This window comes from Malaclemys terrapin, chromosome 10, assembly GCF_027887155.1.
Source record: "Malaclemys terrapin pileata isolate rMalTer1 chromosome 10, rMalTer1.hap1, whole genome shotgun sequence".
Taxonomy (NCBI): domain Eukaryota; kingdom Metazoa; phylum Chordata; order Testudines; family Emydidae; genus Malaclemys; species Malaclemys terrapin.
The window spans coordinates 69906056-69924100 of NC_071514.1; the positions used below are offsets into that span (position 1 = coordinate 69906056).

Consider the following 18045-nt stretch of genomic DNA (forward strand, 5'->3'; position numbering starts at 1 on the left):
ATTTTATTTACAGTGGTATTCACATTTTCCCCTCTGTTGTCATTGGTCCTGTTTTCAACAGAAGGGGTAGACTGGTATTCAAATAAATTCAATAGAGAATTCAGTAGACCTCATTCAACAGAGAATCCTTATCCAGTTATGCTTTTAATGCATGCTGCCAACATTTTGGTATATCTTTTGTGATAGAAATACAATTTATAAACAAAACCAAATTAGATGTTTGTACTCAGGTGACACACAGAAAAAAAATTAATTTCCACCCATCTTTACAAAGAAATATCACAGAGCACTCTGGTATCAAATTCAAATGGTCCAGAATAACAGATTCTATTTAATCTTCACTTACTTTAATACCAATTTCCCAGTTAAAGTGGAGCCACTAGTCCTTAATATTCCTGCTGTTATACTTATCTATCTGCTACGGTAAATCAGCATTATGTCAAATTAGATAATTCTATTTATGTTTTAAAATGGAACTGTGTGTATAAATAGATTCCTTTGGAGAAAAGAAAGCATTTGAATAGGTGACTTTCAGAATGAATACATGCTGTTTCTGAAATTTCCTGAAATGAATAGGCCATTCCTCTGGACTAAACATTCAGGTTCTGTTTACCAAACCTACTGAGACAATTTATCAAGCTCTTGGTCAAATCAAATCATAATGTGATTTATTTGGTTGTGAGATATTTAACATTGGCTAATCTTATTTATAAATCCGAATTAGCCTTTTGAAAAACCCAGGAAACCTTGTCATTTGAGACTATGTAATTTGTAATCATGAACCAATTGAGTAGCTCCTTCACATTTTCTGTTTGCATTAGCTTTTTACAGGATACTGATTTTCCTGGGGAGAAAAGGCAGACAAAAGCAATGTCACTAGGTGACTGGCCTTTTTAACAGAAGGGCCCAGCCACACCTGTGACTAATCATCTCCTTCTCAACTCAGGCCAGGGTCCACGAGGCTGGAGATAGTGAAAAGCACCTGGTCTTTATAAAGGCCAAGAACTGCAAGGAGTAGTGAAAGAAAGGGAAAACTACAGGAGCCCCTGGATCAAGGGAGAGAACCCAGTTCATCAGGTCAATGATCTGCAGGGTGTAATATTATTGACTATCAGCATCATTCCTCTTTGATTACGTAGAGTCAGAAGACGGAGGGCCCTCCATCATAATTTCACCAGAAAGAGAAACACCACACCCTCGCATCTGACACTAGTGTTTTGGGACACAGATGAAGCTCAGATGCAGACCTTTTAGCTGAAGCTTACCTGAATTGAAAGACCAGTTAATGTACAGTATACTTGGGCTGGCTCCTCAGGCGTCAAAAACTAAATAGCCCCACAAAATGTGATGAGAGAAACATCTGCCACCTATACTATCTGACGTGCCACAGACAAACTGAAGGGGAGAGGCTCACAGCAACTTCTCAACCAAAAGCAGAGTCAGCCATGGCCTGAAGTTTATTACTAGCCTACCACGCAGATCAAGGACATAATGTTTACAAAATGAGCAACTGGAAATACCAAAACCTCATCAGTTCAAACATCCTAGAAATTCAGCCCAAATATAGCTCTAAAGAAGTCAATCATCAGCAGGGCAGCTTCTTTCTTAAAATTATCTTTTTGCCAAATAATGGATGTCACAGTAGAAGAGAGAACTTTCCTACCCAAAGTACAACAGAGGGACATGGCATCAAGACTGCAATCCATTGCCAATAAGGATAAAATCCTCAAGTCAATGAGAGTTCTGCTATTGACTACAGGGGCCAGGATTTCACTCATATTTCATTTTACCTATACGTAGGCAAGCTGATGTCTTGGAATGTAACTTCAGTACTCTTGAGTAACATTTAGCTTTGCTCTTCCTCAGACCTTTTATTAACAGCTATATCTTAGACCAAACTATACCTACAATATTAGTAACCACAGTAATGGTATGTCTCATAGATGTGGGAACACATTTCAGATTGCTACATGTACCCATTGTGCCAAGATGTGTCATGACCACAGAAGTCTGAGCCAAATGCAGCAATAAACAGTGGTGTAAGTGCTTTACTGCTGCCGAGTTCTGGACCCAATGTAACTTGCACTGATTGGGCATTCAGTGGGTAGGCCACCTGGGATTTACACATCAAAGCAGGGGCTCGATGTAGTAGGAAAGATAATGAGAGCACAAGAGAAAACGAGGTGATCTGTTTTATCTTCACAGTTCTATTAGTTTCACTTCCTGTTATACCCACTCTTATCCCTCAACCTGCAATGATGAAAGTCAAAGCTTTGCCACTTAAACTCATACATCCATTTTCTGTCCAGTTTACACTTGATAACTAACATCCATCAGTGTTTGTCACCACTGAATTTGTCTCCTAGAATCTCAAAGGCACTGACAGGAAAGCCATTGAAATAATTTAACTTTGTTTAGTTTAAAGGACAATAAAGATCTAAGTGTAATTACTACTTGTATTTCTGGTAACTGACCCATAAGTAGGGCCCTACCAAATTCACAACCATGAAAAATGTGTTACGGACCATGAAATCTGGTCTGCCCCTGTGAAATCTGGTCTTTTGTCTGCTCATACCCTATACTATACAGATTTCTCCAGGGAGACCAGTGTTTCTCAAATTGGGGGTCCTGACCCAAAAGGGAGTTTCAGGGAGGTTGCAAGGTTATTTTAGGGAGGTCCCGGTACTGCCATCCTTATTTTTGTACTGCCTTCAGCGCTGGGTGGCCGGAGAGTGGTGGCTGTTGGCCAGGCACCCAGCCCTGAAAGCAGCACCCCGCCAGCAGCAGCGCAGAAGTAAGGGGGGCAATACCATACCATGCCACCTTTACTTCTGCACTGCTGCCTTCAGAGTGGTGGCTGCTGACCAAGGGCCCAGCTTTGAAGGCAGCAGTGCAGAAATAAGGGTGGCAATATCATACCATGCCATGCTTATTTCTGCGCTGTGGCTGGCAGCAGCTCTGCCTTCAGAGCTGGGCTCCCAGCCAGCAGCTGCCGCTCTCCGGCTGCCCAGTTCTGAAGGCAGCAGTGCAGAAGTAAGGGTGGCAGTACCGCAACCACCCACTACAATAATGCAACCTCCCCCCCCAAAGCTTTTGGGGTCATTACCCCTACAATTATAACACTGTGAAATTTCAGATTTCATCTGAAATCATGAAATTTACTGTTTTAAAAATCCTATGACTGTGAAATTCACCAAAATGAGCCATGAATTTGGTAGGGCCCTACTCATAAGTCTTAATTTTTAAGAACCTGAAAAAGTGTGCCATTCTTGATAGAACTGCTTTGATTGGCTTCTCCCACAAAGTAATTAAAACATAAGGGATCAGAAAAATCAGTCCTGGTGTAAAATTCCATTGAAATCATTGGCGTTACATCAGGCTTCAGTTTGATCCAGCATCTTGTAGATCAGGTTTCTTTTTCAGTTCTTATTCTCATCTCACTTGTACTTCTGTTTGTTTTGCACAAGGCTACTAGTGTGAGGTAAGAGTCAGGATCTTTCCTTAGCTACACAAAAGGCAGAAGTACCTCCATCATGATTCCAGAGCAAGGAAGAAATCAACACAACTAGAATAGATGGGACTTGCAACTCACCATTTAGCATAACCTTTCAAAAACCCTGGATGATTAAATCATATGCTACCACCTGCTGGTAGAATCTCTCACTGCAAGAGAAATACATATCCAGCAAAATTAATCAGTGATTTTCTTTAATTTATTGTAAAACTCTGAAAAAGAAATGCCCACAGTCAGTAAGAAAGGAAGATGCCATTTCTATAGTGCATGTGATCAAAAGAATCAGATGACAAACACTGTTTCTCAGCCATGGGGGTACAGAGGTCTTTCCGGGGGTACATCAACTTATCTAGATATTTGCCTAGTTTTACAACAGGCTACATGAAAAGCACTGGAGTACAGGCTAGAATTTCATACAGTCAGCTTGTTTATACTGGTCTATATAACTATATACTGAAATGTAAGTACAATATTTATATTCCATGAGAAAGTAAGCAATGGCAGTAATCGTATACTGTGACACTTCTGTATTTGTCTGATTTTGTAAGCGGGTAGTTTAAGTGAGGTGAAACTTGAGGTATGCAAAACAAATCAAGACTCCTGGAAGGGGTATATTAGTCTGGAAAGGTTGAGAGCCACTGGTCTAGCAGATAACCACCATTCATATCCTGACTGCCCCAGACTTTTTAGCTGATCTTAAGTGAGTTATTTAGCCTCTTTAACCATTCCACCACTTTTGAAATAGGACTAGTGATGCTTACCCACCTTTATAAGTTGTGGGGACATGAAAGTGAGAATGCACTGTACATGTGGGAAGAACGCCTATTATTCGTGGTTTACAAATACTAACCATTCCTCAACTAGGTAAGCAGGTTCTGCTTCCAGAAACACTTCCAAAGGCAATTAATTCAAGGAGTTGGATTTAATAGTGAATAGCGTGCAGGTTTATGAATAGCAACTAGATGCAGTCTTTCAAGTTTGTTAGTCAGGCTAATGCTTTTCTCTAAAGTCCACCTCTGGCTAGCCGAGGGGAGGGGCACACATGCAGTTCAGAAAACTTGCATGCTATTGGATTTGGAGCTCTTCTGAACAATCTGCAAAGATTAGATTTCACTCCGGAAGATATCTAAACGTTCTGAGCAGTGCCACAGGTTTTCAGCACCTCTCTCTTCCCACTTTCTACAGCCTTCTTTAGAACTGAAAGTTTTTACAAAACCTTCTAAGGCAGCTCCATACTAAGGCGTTGTGCTGGGTGCTGTAAATCCAACGTGTTAGTTGCTGAATCTTGTTTCAGAAATTAAATACATCTCTAGCCTGCAGCAACTAGCTAGTAAAACCACAGCCAGAGATTATGGAAATCTTACATTAGGCAGAGTTAAATGGGGACTATTACTGAAGCAAAACTACCTAGACATGCAATTTGCTTTAGTATTTTACAGCTTTCAAGATTCTCTTCATGTTACCTCATTTTAGCTTTTCCATGTTGTATTGTGACATTTCAATTTGTGACTATAGATGCATCAGATATAGGATTATAACTTCAAAGCAGTATCAGCTAATGAAGATGAGACAGATATTCAAACAAATAGCGTCCACAGAAAATTACTTCCAGTTACATTTGCAGTCTCTTCACTTTTTGTCAGTGCAAGTGGTTTTTTTGTTTTGTTTTTTTAAATGCAACCAATGCTGCTTCTTCCCTTAGAATCATTCCAGTGCTTGTGTGTATAGAAACCTCAAACACTACAAGTGTGCTTTCAAGTTTTCCCATCTGTGGGATGATCACATAAGGCTGATCACATAAGGCTACTCTCCCTTACTTTTAAGTGCTAAATCACATTAAAGAAAGCTGTAATTGCCACCGGGGTTTTATTTGATCATGAATGGGAAGGAAGCCCATATTAGAATGTAGTCCATAGTAGGCAAGTCTGGAAACCCCTACTCTAAAACAAAATTATGTACAGTAAAATCTGTCCTGGGATGGTGCTCCTGGTGCCACCTACTTACATACATGCCCTTCCCTTGCATCTGGTGCAGGGACTATCAATGCGAAGGAACAGATGCTTTAGGCCTGGTGTCAATCATATTGGATCATGAAATAAACTGAATATACTCTAATACATAAGACAACCTTAGCCTAAACTGAGAAGTCATCCAGAGACATTAAAATATTCTTCCATTTCAGAAGTTTCCAAAGTAGGATCACATCAATGAGGTGCTTTATGAGGTTAAAGCAAGCACACCTACTGCAGATAGACTACTGGATAGAGCTATACACATGTTAATGGCTGATTTTTGTAATTACACTTGAGCTCCATAAGCCACAAACAAAAGAAAATAACTAAATTAGTGAGCTTAAAACTAGAGTGAACCTCATTCAAGGGAATACCTATCACCACAGCTTTGATGTTACATCTACATTTCAACTATTTCCAGTCTGGAAGGCAACAACACAAAGCAAGGAATTCAGGAAAACGATGGTATATCTTAAGGTGATCCCAAGAGCTTTATGAACATCAAGCTGTAAGATTGAAAGCTTGCAATGGGAACTGCATCCATCACCACTAAATAGCACAAACAGGTATCCCCATGCTTACAAAAAATGAGAACTTGTTTTTAGGAATACGTAATGTCTTCCAATTTTCTTTTAGGAATCCTTTTAACACCAAAACCATTATTTTGCATTTATCAATCTACTGCTACTCTTAGGTTATTCAACTCAAGCACTATGAATAAGATTAGTTTTCCATCTTAGGCTCAGTTTAGGATTCTGCAGTGGAAGACTTCCATCGATCCAGTTATTTTTTAATACAGTGATTGCACTGATGCCCAGGACACAAAGATAAAGAAATCTGCAAGTTGTATACTTGATTATACTAAGGAAAACTATGTATTTAATGATTAAAAATGTAAAGATGTTTGTTCTATTCTAACAAGTCTATTCAAGTTTTAGTGTAAGACCTGGTCTACACTAGAAAATTAGGTCTATTTAACTATGCCAGGTTGGGGTGTACAAAATGCACACCCGAGTGGTGCTGTTAAATCGACCTAAGTCCCTGTGTAGACAGTGCTGTTAGCCAGTGCATACCCAGTACCAATCCGACAAAGTTGCCCTGATCTATTAAGCGGTTTTGGATTTTTTGAGTTAGTCATTTGTTTTATGAGTTAAAGTAGTAAATAAGATGGATTGTCTCAAATCATGATGTTCCATTATAAGCCTGCTTGTTAGAAAATTAACAGCTCCTGTGCTGTTCCCTTTAATTGCTTAGAAGAATGTATAGCTGTGAAATTGTTTAACTTTCTCTAATTGCTTAGTAGATGGGTGTATAGTTCTTTGTGTAAGTGAGGTACGCAAGGATGTGAGTAGGAGTCTAATCACAAGATGCCAGTGTCATCCTGTCCTGATGGCCTGAAGGAGTGCAGATGAACAACCTTGAAGTGCGAGGCATCTGCCCCAAACTAAGAACCAAGTATAAGATAAGGAGCAGCTGTGTAAATACCAGCACCTAGTTTGTGATTGAGGATCCAAACATCACTGATGAAAGATGACCAAGAACAGCAAATTTGCAATTAACGGCTCCCAGCTGACACAGCAAAATCCATAGACTTACATGAAAGACAACTACTATAAAAGTGGGCGAGAGCTAGGAGGCTTTGGGTCACTGCAACAAGAATCGGACATGTTCGACGGAGGCCCAGCTCCCCCTACTTGTGTACAGTCTAGCTAGCCGCTAGGCTGACTCAAACAACAGTAAGGACTGGTAACTAGAACACCAGATACAAAACCTTTGTGTGCGTGCGTGCTTGTTTGAATATATGAATATACTTACATATTTTTAATACTTGTTTAGCATTTTAAATAAACACAGCGTATTGCCTTGTCCCCTGAAAAAGATTTGGTGAGTTTTTATAAGCGTTACAGTGCTAATCAATGGAAGGCTTCTTCCCTCAACCTAGCTACCACCTCTTGGGGACGTGGATTACCTACGCCAATGAGAGAACTCCTCATATCAGAATAAGTAACGTCTACCTTGAAGTGCTACAGCAGCACAGCTGTGCTACAAGGAAGCCTGCTTCACGTTCTCTGGTACTGTTTGAAATGAGCTGTCTCTTCTCCAGTTATGGCATTAAAAAAAAAAATCCACTGTATCTTGGGGGTACTTGGACTTTGAAGAATGTGACCGATAACTCGATACTAATCCAATTTTTGTTGCTGCCTGCTCTGTTTATTTGTGGGAGACTGAGATCTCAGGGTTTTTTGCCATTCTGGAATGGGTTCAACAGTCCCAGAACCTCACAACTCTAAATTTGCACAGCTACATTGAGAAGGCATATAAATTTGCATTCTTTTAAACAAGCTTTAACAAAAAGATTAATTGGAAAACCTAGGAACAAATTGATTAACTGTCCGGTGTACTTATTTCCTGAACTAGTAAAAACTTTTATAAGATTAGGATTTAGATTTCAAAGCACACAAGCTACTTTGCTATTCCCTGGGCACTGTCTTCATAGCAATTTGCAAACCATCTTTCATCACCTAATCTTAAGGTAAAACAATCCACATTAACAACCCTAGGCACTAGATATTCATACTTCCGAATAAGAGGTGGCCCCAGGCATAGGCTATAATACTGTGCAGTTCAACATTCCAGAACTTACACAGAGGATTTGGGGGCATTTTGGAGTAATTGGCTATAACTTGTTTCTTGTTGAATTGGAATTAACATCTTGGTAGAATTAGAAAGCTGTAAGCAGAGCAAACTAGATGGCAAATCTAGAACTGGCTCAATTACAATATGTTTTACAGTGTGTGGAGTATACCATTAGATCTTAAGTGTTATTACATATTGTAGTGATTCAATAAGTGTTCCCAAAGGAAGTGTTCCAAACCATTAATACTGAATGCAAACAGAGTCCATTTGAACAATTTATTAGTATGCCTGTTTTACAAGTTTTAGAAAAAGAATCCCAGGATTTTGCCTCCTGTGTGTTTTCGCCTTGCTTCCTCATGGTCCATGATGCCAGCGGAAGTTGTCAGCACTATGTACCTATTAAGTAAAAAGTATTTTCAGTAGCATATTATGGTAGATTTCCCTACCACTCATACAGTTAGAAAAACGGTCCAATCTCATTTTTGTAGTGCAACGTCTCACTTTCTTTAGCCAATGCAAGGAAATGTGACAACTTAGACTACAACAGTCCTAATGTAAAATAGTTATACAAACCCTACAAATATGCTATTTTGACATGCTTGAGAATTTAAAATTGTACTATGTCAAATTTAAATTTGACTATATGCTCTTTAAAGCAGACTTCCCCACAAACTTTATCTACACTAGGAATTTTCATTTGACATTCCCGTTAGCATTGTAGAACTGAACAAGTGTTAGCAGGGTCATAAGCCCCAACTTTGCGGCTGGACCATGTCGCCATTTTCAAACCCATGTCAATTACCTGCTCATAATAAGTGTACAGTTGGTATTGCCAGATTGCTAACTGAACACTTCAGATGGTAGGACTCCTAAAGTTGCTCATGCTGCTAATACTTTAATATTAGTACTAAGCTGCAGACAGCTGAGGTAACTTTAGTTATTTCTAACACCTATCTATGGTAATTAGCATGCTTTCTGGACAAAAGTTGACTGTCAAGATTAACCTCACAAGAGTTTCTATTTAATTCACACAAAATATGCTGAAGTATATGTACTAGAATACTAGAGCAATGTTTAGCTACAGTTAACTGTTTATAGTAACTGTACATTTTGCGATGCATCTTTCCTTGCTTTGGTGTGTCTGTTCACTTATTCACAAGATTCAGTGTCAGTGGGATTCTACTATATTGATTTAATGTAACAGCCAAGGCCTCTATTAAAAGAAAGTCCTTAGCTTGATAGCTAGAGAATTTTTTTTAATAAAAGACCTCAGTCACTTCTGATACTACACCTATACCCAAGTACTGTTAATTTGTATTTTTATTACAACTTTCTTTTTAAGTGTTTCTACAGAATTAAGACCAACAGTTGGAGGGAGAAGAGTGAAAATGATGTAGATCAGGGGTAGGCAACCTATGGCATGCATGCCAAAGGCGGCACACGAGCTGATTTTCAGTGGCACTCACATTGCCCGGGTCCTGGCCACCGGTCCGGGGGGCTCTGCATTTAAATTTAATTTTAAATGAAGCTTCTTAAACATTTTAAAAACCTTATTTACTTTACATACAACAATTGTTTAGTTATCTATTATAGACTTATAGAAAGAGACCTTCTAAAAATGTTTAAACATATTACCGGCACACAAAACCTTAAATTTGACTGAATAAATGAAGACTCGGCACACCACTTCTGAAAGGTTGCCGACCCCTGATGTAGATGAAATTGACTATATGAAGTCTTGTCAGATGCACAAACTGAAAAACAGAGACGGCTGTCTCTTGGTGCTAACTTTTAGCAGTAGTTAAAAAATGCTTATATAAAAACTGTTTTTTAAGTGTGTCCCCCCTTTCTGAAGAAGAGATCAGAACAGAGATCTTCAAAACAATGCTAGTTTCATTTATGAAATTACCCTAAGAGGTTTTCTTTTGCACCAACCACTTTCACTTAGAACAATTCATAGCAGTTCTCCTATTTGTGAATTTCAACAATTTAACTCTGCATATCTGGCACTTACCCAAACTGACGTGAAGGCAAAAGGTTGTTCTGCCACTTTTCCAGGTCCTTCAACTGAACATCAAATCTGGGACTGATCACACCACACTATAAAACAAAACCCCAACAGAGGCTGAAGAACTTTGATACAGGAGGACTACTACATATATTTCTTCCATTGTTGTATGCAGTGTAATTGTAGCCCTATTGGGTCCCAGGTTATAAGAGAGACAAAGTGGGTGAGGTAATGTTTTATTGGACCAACCTCTGTTGATAGGAGACAAAAGCTTTCAAAGCTACATGGAGCTCTTCTTCATGTCTGGGAAAGAAAATTGTTGTAATAAGTCATAAATCCATCTATAACCCATTAACACGCACTCCCCTTTTCAGCCTATGATTGCAGAGGTGTTAACAGGCCATCCTCCCTTGAATGGTCCATTACAATCTGTTCCACCATGCATTTTACTGTAAATACCTTACCCAGACCTGAAGAAGAGCTCTGTGTAGCTTGAAAACTTGTCTCTCTCACCAACAGAAGTTGATCCAATAAAAAATAATACCTCGCCTACCTTGTCTCTCTACACAAGTCGCAGCATTTAAAAGGCATTCAGCCCTATATCTCTCTCCAAATCATTGATCAGAAGGGGATTAATAGTGCCAATCAAGTATCCAACTTGTATGACGAGGAAAGACCAAAGTGTCCAAGAATGGCACTCCATTACTGCATCAACTTCATCCACAGTGCATACTCAGGTTGCCAGCTGGACTAAGCAGAGGATCTAACTATTCAGTTCTGAGCTGTTTTGATACTAGTACCTTCTTCCTTTCAACTAGATAGGCTGAAACTACATTGCTGCTGGGGCTACAAACTCAGAAGGCAATGCCATTTTGTGGTCAGTTCAGTTCTCGGAGAGCATAAGAGCATGCTGTATACTACTTGAAAGAAAGCATCAACTCCCGAGCATTCCTACCAAGGAATGGAGACTACTCCCAGGTTCTTAACCATGGCAAAGAAGAACTGAATATCTACAAAGTTAGCTACCTGGACACAAACTTTTATTTTAGGTATGTCTGAGAACTAACCACCTAATAAGAAATGTTCAAGTTAATTATACTAATCTTATGCAAATGATTAAAAACCAGAAGTATACAGTGTAGTTAGAACTGCCAATAGAGAGTATATCTTGGGTTAGTATCATAAGTGTTGACATGTCAGTAACCAGCAATGCTAACAATCTGGCCCCTAAAGTGGAGCAGACAGCAACTTTCATTTTCACCATTTAATTGGTATTTACATTTATTTTAACAAGTCTTTGCCACTTAAGCATGCACAAAAGGTATGCTGTTGTTGCACTGTTCAATGTTTGACTGGCCCACATAACAGAACTGCTCTAGAAAAACATTCGGTTGTGCCAAACATCACTCAAAAAACAATTGCCAAGTAGCTCAGTGACAGCATAAACCCTTATCCTAAAGTACAACAGACTCCAAACTGTTATAAAGTTCCATTTGGTCAAGTTATGAGATTCTACTACTGCACTTTTATAATCCTCAGGCTGCTCCAGACAAGTAATTTCCAGCTGAAAGACATGTTTATGTGAACAGATTTCTGTTCTTTATGGAAGCGATCCAAAATAGGCTCGTGAGAGGTTAACTTTCTCTGCTACCAACTGAGAAAGTTGATCTACCGGATGGGCAGTGTTTTCATTTAAACTATTTTAGTGAGAAATGGTTTTGAACCAATGGAGGAATCTGTTATAATAGATCATGATGGTAACAGTCAAGTTATATAGCCCACAGGATTTCCAGACAGTTAAAAGAAATCATCTTGACAACCCAAAAACACTACATGGATATTTAGGAAGAAGTTATGCAATGCACTGACATATCTACAAGATGCACAGCTCAATAGTTCATTGCATACAAAATCCATTTAGTAGCAGAAAGGCTTGGCTTCTACAATTGTCTCTAGTCATTTACTAGTATTATGCATCACCTGGATACAAGTTTGCATTTCTTAAACATTTTCCAAACAAATCTGTTCCAATTAAAGTCAGTTTAAATGCTTCAATATTCAATTTCTAGCTCACTGATTATTTCATAATTGAATTGTTGTCTGAAACTAGAATATCAGACTACACAAATATAGACAGGTTGTATGAGTGGACAATAAATACTTTCTAGAAGGCTCCTAAGGAAAAAGCAGAGAAAGTGGTGCTGGCAAGCAAAGTTCCCTGTACATATTCCCACACAAGCTTCATTTACTTTGTTATGGTTGCTCAAGCACATTTTTATTCAGCACAATCATTAGGACTCAAAAAAGCTTCCACTTAAGCCACATGCAGACCAGCCTCCATTCACACGCCCTTATCAAATCTATCATTACACAACCACATTCACAGAATTCCTTCAAAGATTAATATAAATGCATATGAAGAGTGTATATTTCTCAGAATTAAACAGCCTTCTAGAAAGAAAAAAGAATTCAGCACTAAATCAAACCCTACCTTGTTCAGTCTGCCTGTGAGATTAACAACAATTTTCCCAGCTCTGTGATCGTCAATGATCTCAAATTCACCAATGTAACCTGTGAACGATTAAATCAAGCAGAACCTTTATTATCCAAACTAGTGCACTGTCTCAAATGCAGATAAGTCAAAAACTTAACATTTAGGCCATGTCTACATGAGAGAGCTGCAGTGGTTTAACTTAAAATCAATTCAGATACCAGTTTTATTAAACTGCTGCCAAGCTTTTTTGGACACCTATTGTAGTTTAAGACTGACTTATTTTGGTTTAGTTTAAGAGTCCTAATCAACTTAAGCTTAAACCAAATAAGCATCCACACACAGTCTTTTGCCTTGATATCACTGAATTGGTTTAACAATCACCCTTAAAACTATTAGCACTCAACTGTTAAAATGGCGCAACTTTTTCATGTAGACAAGTCACCACATTTCAGCTATTACTGAATACACATCTATTATTCTCCATATAATGTATTTAATACAATGGTCTCATATCCAGCAATATTCGAGGCAGCACTAACTTTGTAAGGTTAGTCCTGCATCTCCAAGTACTCTTTTCAACTTGGCAGTTTAAGAAGTTGATTAGCTTACTCTACAAAAGAGCAGAGTAACTGATCAGCTCACTTTCCCACAGACTCAAACTAAATGCAACTTAAGTTCACTTGAAAAGGCAATGCACATTTTACCTAAGGAATCACTCAGACACTGCACACTGGCCACTGTGGATAGCTTCCAAAAAATTGCATTGTTGGTTTTATGTTGGCAGCATACCCAAGTTTTTCCAATTCTATCCTTCACTACACACTCCAAGCAAAAGACAATAAACAAAGTATTTGCCCTTGCCCACTCCCCACCCCAAAATGATTTTTTTTTTGCAGTTTGAAACATTGCAAGTGATGCAATATCCCTTTGCTACAGGATGTCAAGTTTCAGAGGGGTAGCCCTGTTAGTCTGGATCTGTAAAAAGCGACAAAGAGTCCTGTGGCACCTTATAGACTTACAGATGTATTGGAGCATAAGCTTTCGTGTGTGAATACCCACTTCATCAGATGCCACTACATGCATCTGACGAAGTGAGTATTCACCCACCAAAGCTTATGTTCCAATACATCTGTTAGTCTATAAGGTGCCATTGGACTCTGTCACTTTTTGCTACAGGAGATAGTCAAGTTTTACACTATTTTGGTGCCTCTTACCTTTTATAGAAATAATTAGATATGAATTTTACTTTCTGATGACTTACCATGCTTCATCATCACAGTTAAAAACCGCACGATTACTTTAGAGCACGGTCTAATGAGAACTTGACGTTTTCCACGTTTCTCTGCATTGTTGATGCTCTTAAGGGCATCGGCCAGAACATTCATGCGCACCATGATGCCTGTGGGTGGAACAAAGTTAGTTATGGGTGCTAACTTCTTGCTTTCACATTTAAGCAGGGATACTTTTAGAAAAAAGATAACTGTTAATTTCAGAATTTTTGAACTCAGAACAGCAGATAGTAGACAATGTTTTCACCCCTCAGCTTACAGAGAGCCGAGAAGCAAAAGCTTCAAGATGTTTTATGCAAACAACACGCAGGTCGGATTATTATTTGTGCATGTCCACCACAATTCAAACCCACCATAACTATATTCAACAGTCTACATTTTATGCCACAAAAAGTTTATACAACATATACAGCATAAAACTTAAGTGTTTTACAATAAGATACGTTCAGAGTCAAAGACTTACAGTCTAGACAAAGCATATTTAAAGATGCTGCAAGACATCCCGGCCAGGATTTTTCATAAGTGACCAGAGATTTCAGGTATTCAATATGAGAAAGACCTAATTACCAGAGATTAGCTGTACTTTCTGAAATCAGTCACCCCAAAACTGAAGCAGTCACTAGTTATTTTTGGACCTATTGGTTAATGTGGGCTAAAATCTCACAGTAGGAGCTAGGCCTGTTGAGACTGCACTGGAGTACTGAACAAAATCTTAGACCCTGATTAAATTACACAACTGTTACACCATTAAAGTGACATGGCTTTGCACTTTTGGGGGGGGGGGGGGGGGCGTTACTAAATTACTCAACTCTTGATAGTGGGTTTCAAGAATAATTTACCCTGCATTATACCCTGTCCAGAACAAGGGAAAAACCTTTTAAGTATTGCCCAATTCACCCATCTCTGGCAGAAATCCAGTTGCGTATTGAAGATACTGTGGCACTTGGGCACTCAAGCTTATGTTCTGATGACTAGGGCAACATATCCCACAGTTAAACAAGGCATTGTACTATCGCTCCATTTACCATTACACTATCGGCGTTTGGGTTATACAGTTTTACAATAGGCTCGGAGGTGCTTGGAGTCCAGAGGGGCTGTATCAAGCCACGTTTCCACACGCAATAAGCTCCTGCTCGGTGTATTTATCTGCACTGTGCACGGGGGCATTTACTGCTAAACTCAATCAGCACCCACCGACTTCACAGGAGATAAACTACGGGATATTCAGCGTGAACTCAGAGAGACTGACTGCTCCCTGCCCAGGCCCAGTCTGCGCCCTCCCGCCCCCGATTCTTCCTCCTCTTCCAGGGCCAAGCCTACGCCTGCACTCCCCCTCACCCCCGCGATGTCCCCTCCTACCACCGCCTCTCCCAGGGCCAAGGCTACCGTCCCACATTCCCCAGCTCCCCTCCCCGTTCCCGATCCCACCATCACGCTCCCCGGGCCCAGCCTGCCACCCGAACCCCCCTCCCCCTCCCTCTCCCTCTCCCTCCAGTGAGCGGGTTTCAGGCTAGGAAAGCGCCTCCCCCCTCCCTATTCGGGTGGCTCCACCGGCGGCCGTGGCGGGCGCAAGCGGCTCAAAACAGACTGGGCCGGTTGGGCGGAGTCCGGCGGTGGCGGGAAGGCGGGTGAAGACGCCCGCAGGGCCAGGATGGGGATAGTACACGGCGGATGGCGCCTAGGGCCCAGCGAGGCCCGTAACTCACCGGTGCAGCAAGATGGCGGAAAAAGGAAGAGGCCAGGCGCGTGCAGGGTGTTATGGGAACTCGGGGTGGTGGAAGGAGATCTCAGGGATCTCGCGATACCCGCTCTCCCAGTCGGAGAGAAGCGCTCGCCTGTCTCTCCTGCTGTCATTGGCTGAGAGCGGCGCCCGCCATTTTTTTTGGCCCTTCCTCGGCCAGGCAGTCGATACTTCCGCCGGGTATCCAATAGCAACCGGAATACTTCCGATCCGGGAGGGAGGCGGGTGAAGGCAAGTGTGAACGGACAAACCTAATGCCCGCTCACCCTGTCACCGCCTTTTGGGAGGGGCGCGCTCCGCAACCCGGTGGCCCGCCGTCCGACGGGAGTTAGCTGGCTCGCGGGGAGTAGGTGAGCTCCGCATCTTGGGGGTGAGGGGAGCCCTGGGGTGAGGAAGGGGGCTCAGCGTGAAGGCCTTGGCGCAGGGAAGCGGCGTCTCGTTGCAGTGAGGGACGAGCTCGGAGCTCGAATGCTTGTGGGGAGCCCTGAGGCTCAGCTCGTCCCCCCCCCAGGGGTGCCAGAAGTGGGGAACTTAGTGCCCCACATGGTGTAGTCCACTAAGCGGGGACCTCCAGGCTAGGAAGCCCTGGGTTGAACTCTGACTTGCAGTCAGGGCGGCCTAGTAAGGAGGAAGCTAAACACCAGGGGGTCATGCAATGAGCTCTGTGCCTTCCAGTCAGGGGGCTCTGATGGGGGGAAGTTACCCAAGGGGGTCATGGGGTGAGCTTTGTGCCTTGCAGTCAAGATGTCCTAGTACGGGGGAAGCTAGACACCTTAGGGGGTCGTGGGGTGAGCCCTGTGCCTTGCCCCATCAAGGGCTGCATAGAGGAAGCTTGCTGCCTCTCATGTTTAGAAGCATTCACAAGGGGAGAACTTGTCACCCCACACAGTTAGGGAGCCCTAACAGACGTTTAGTAAGGGCTTCAGGACCTAGAAGTGGGGAGCTCAGCAACCAGCACAATGAGCGGTGGAACTGGCTGGAAGAGAGCTTTGTGTTGTGCATTTGACAGCATTCCAAAGACATTAGTCGAAATGACATCAGATGGTAAAATTGTTAATAATGATGCAGAAAAAGTAGAAATATTCAACAAATATTTCTGGTTTGTATTTGGAAAGAAACAGGATAATGTAATCATATATGAGGCTGATGAAGTAGTTTCCAGTGCATTAGTAACTGAGGAGGAGGTCAAAGATCATATACTAGGGATAAACATTTTAACATTAACAATCCTGAATAATTTGTACTCAAAAATCCTGAAACAGGTGGATGAGGAGAACTTTGGTCACTGATGTTAATTTTTAATAAATTTGCGAGTACCAGAAAAATACCAGAAGACTACTAATGTTGTGCGAGTATTCAAAAAGGGGCACGTGGGATGACCCAGATAGCTATAGAGCAGTTAGCCTGACATAAATCCTGAGCAAAATAATATAAAATTGACATGGGATTATATTGATGAAGGATTAAAGATAGGAATGTAATTCATCCCTTGATTTTATGGAAAATAGGTTTTATGACACAAACCCAATTGTGAAGATTACACGTTTAGTTGAGAAAGGTAACTATATATGTATAGACTTTTGTAAGCTGTTTGATTTAGCACAACATAACATTCTGATTAAAAAAATAGCATTAGACAACATCAATAAAGCACATGTTAAATGGATTCAGAGCTGGCTAATTTATGGATCTCAAAAGGTAGTTGTCAATAGGGAATCATCTTCAAATGGGGATGCTTCTAACAGGGTTCTGCAGGGATCAGTACCAGGTCCAGTTCAGTTCAACATTTTCATCAATTGCCTAAAACTAAATATAAAATTACTACTGATAAAATTAGTGGATGACACAAAGAATGGTGAAGTGGTAAATAATGATAAGAACAGGGCAGTCACACAGAATAATCTGGATTGTTTAGTAAGGTAGGCCCATTCAAACAAAATATTTTAATATATCCATCTAAGTTATACATCTAGGAACAAGGAATGCAGGGCATTCATACAAAATGGGGGACTGAATCCTGAAAGGGAGTGACTGAAATGGAATTAAGGGTCCGAGCATACAAGCAACTGAACATGAGCTCCCAGTGTAATGCTGAGGCAAAAAGGGCTAATGCAATCCCTGGAAAACTAAACAGGAGTAGGAAGGTGATTTTCTCTCTATTTGATATTGGTAAGACTGATACTGGAATACAACATACAATTCTGATATCCCACATTTTAAAAAGGATTTTGAAAAATTGGGGAGGGTAAAGAACCACAAAAATTATTCAATGAGAAAATGCCTTACAGTGAAAGCCTTAAAGAGCTCATTCTGTTAGTTTATCAAAAAGATTGAGAGATTACTTGATTGC

The 18045-nt window shown here is 40.7% G+C and overlaps 1 protein-coding gene across 1 annotated transcript; it reads right to left on the reverse strand.

Annotated features, from left to right (window-relative positions):
• Positions 1-8409: 8409 nt before the first annotated feature.
• RPS15A (ribosomal protein S15a) lies at positions 8410-14064 on the reverse strand. Its single transcript, XM_054042780.1, has 4 exons — positions 13927-14064; positions 12663-12742; positions 10178-10263; positions 8410-8559 (listed from the first exon to the last, which is right to left on the reverse strand). Exons 1-4 carry the CDS (start codon positions 14057-14059, stop codon positions 8466-8468), a joined length of 393 nt encoding a protein of 130 aa, XP_053898755.1. The 5' UTR covers positions 14060-14064; the 3' UTR covers positions 8410-8465.
• Between the last annotated feature and the right edge of the window lie 3981 nt (positions 14065-18045).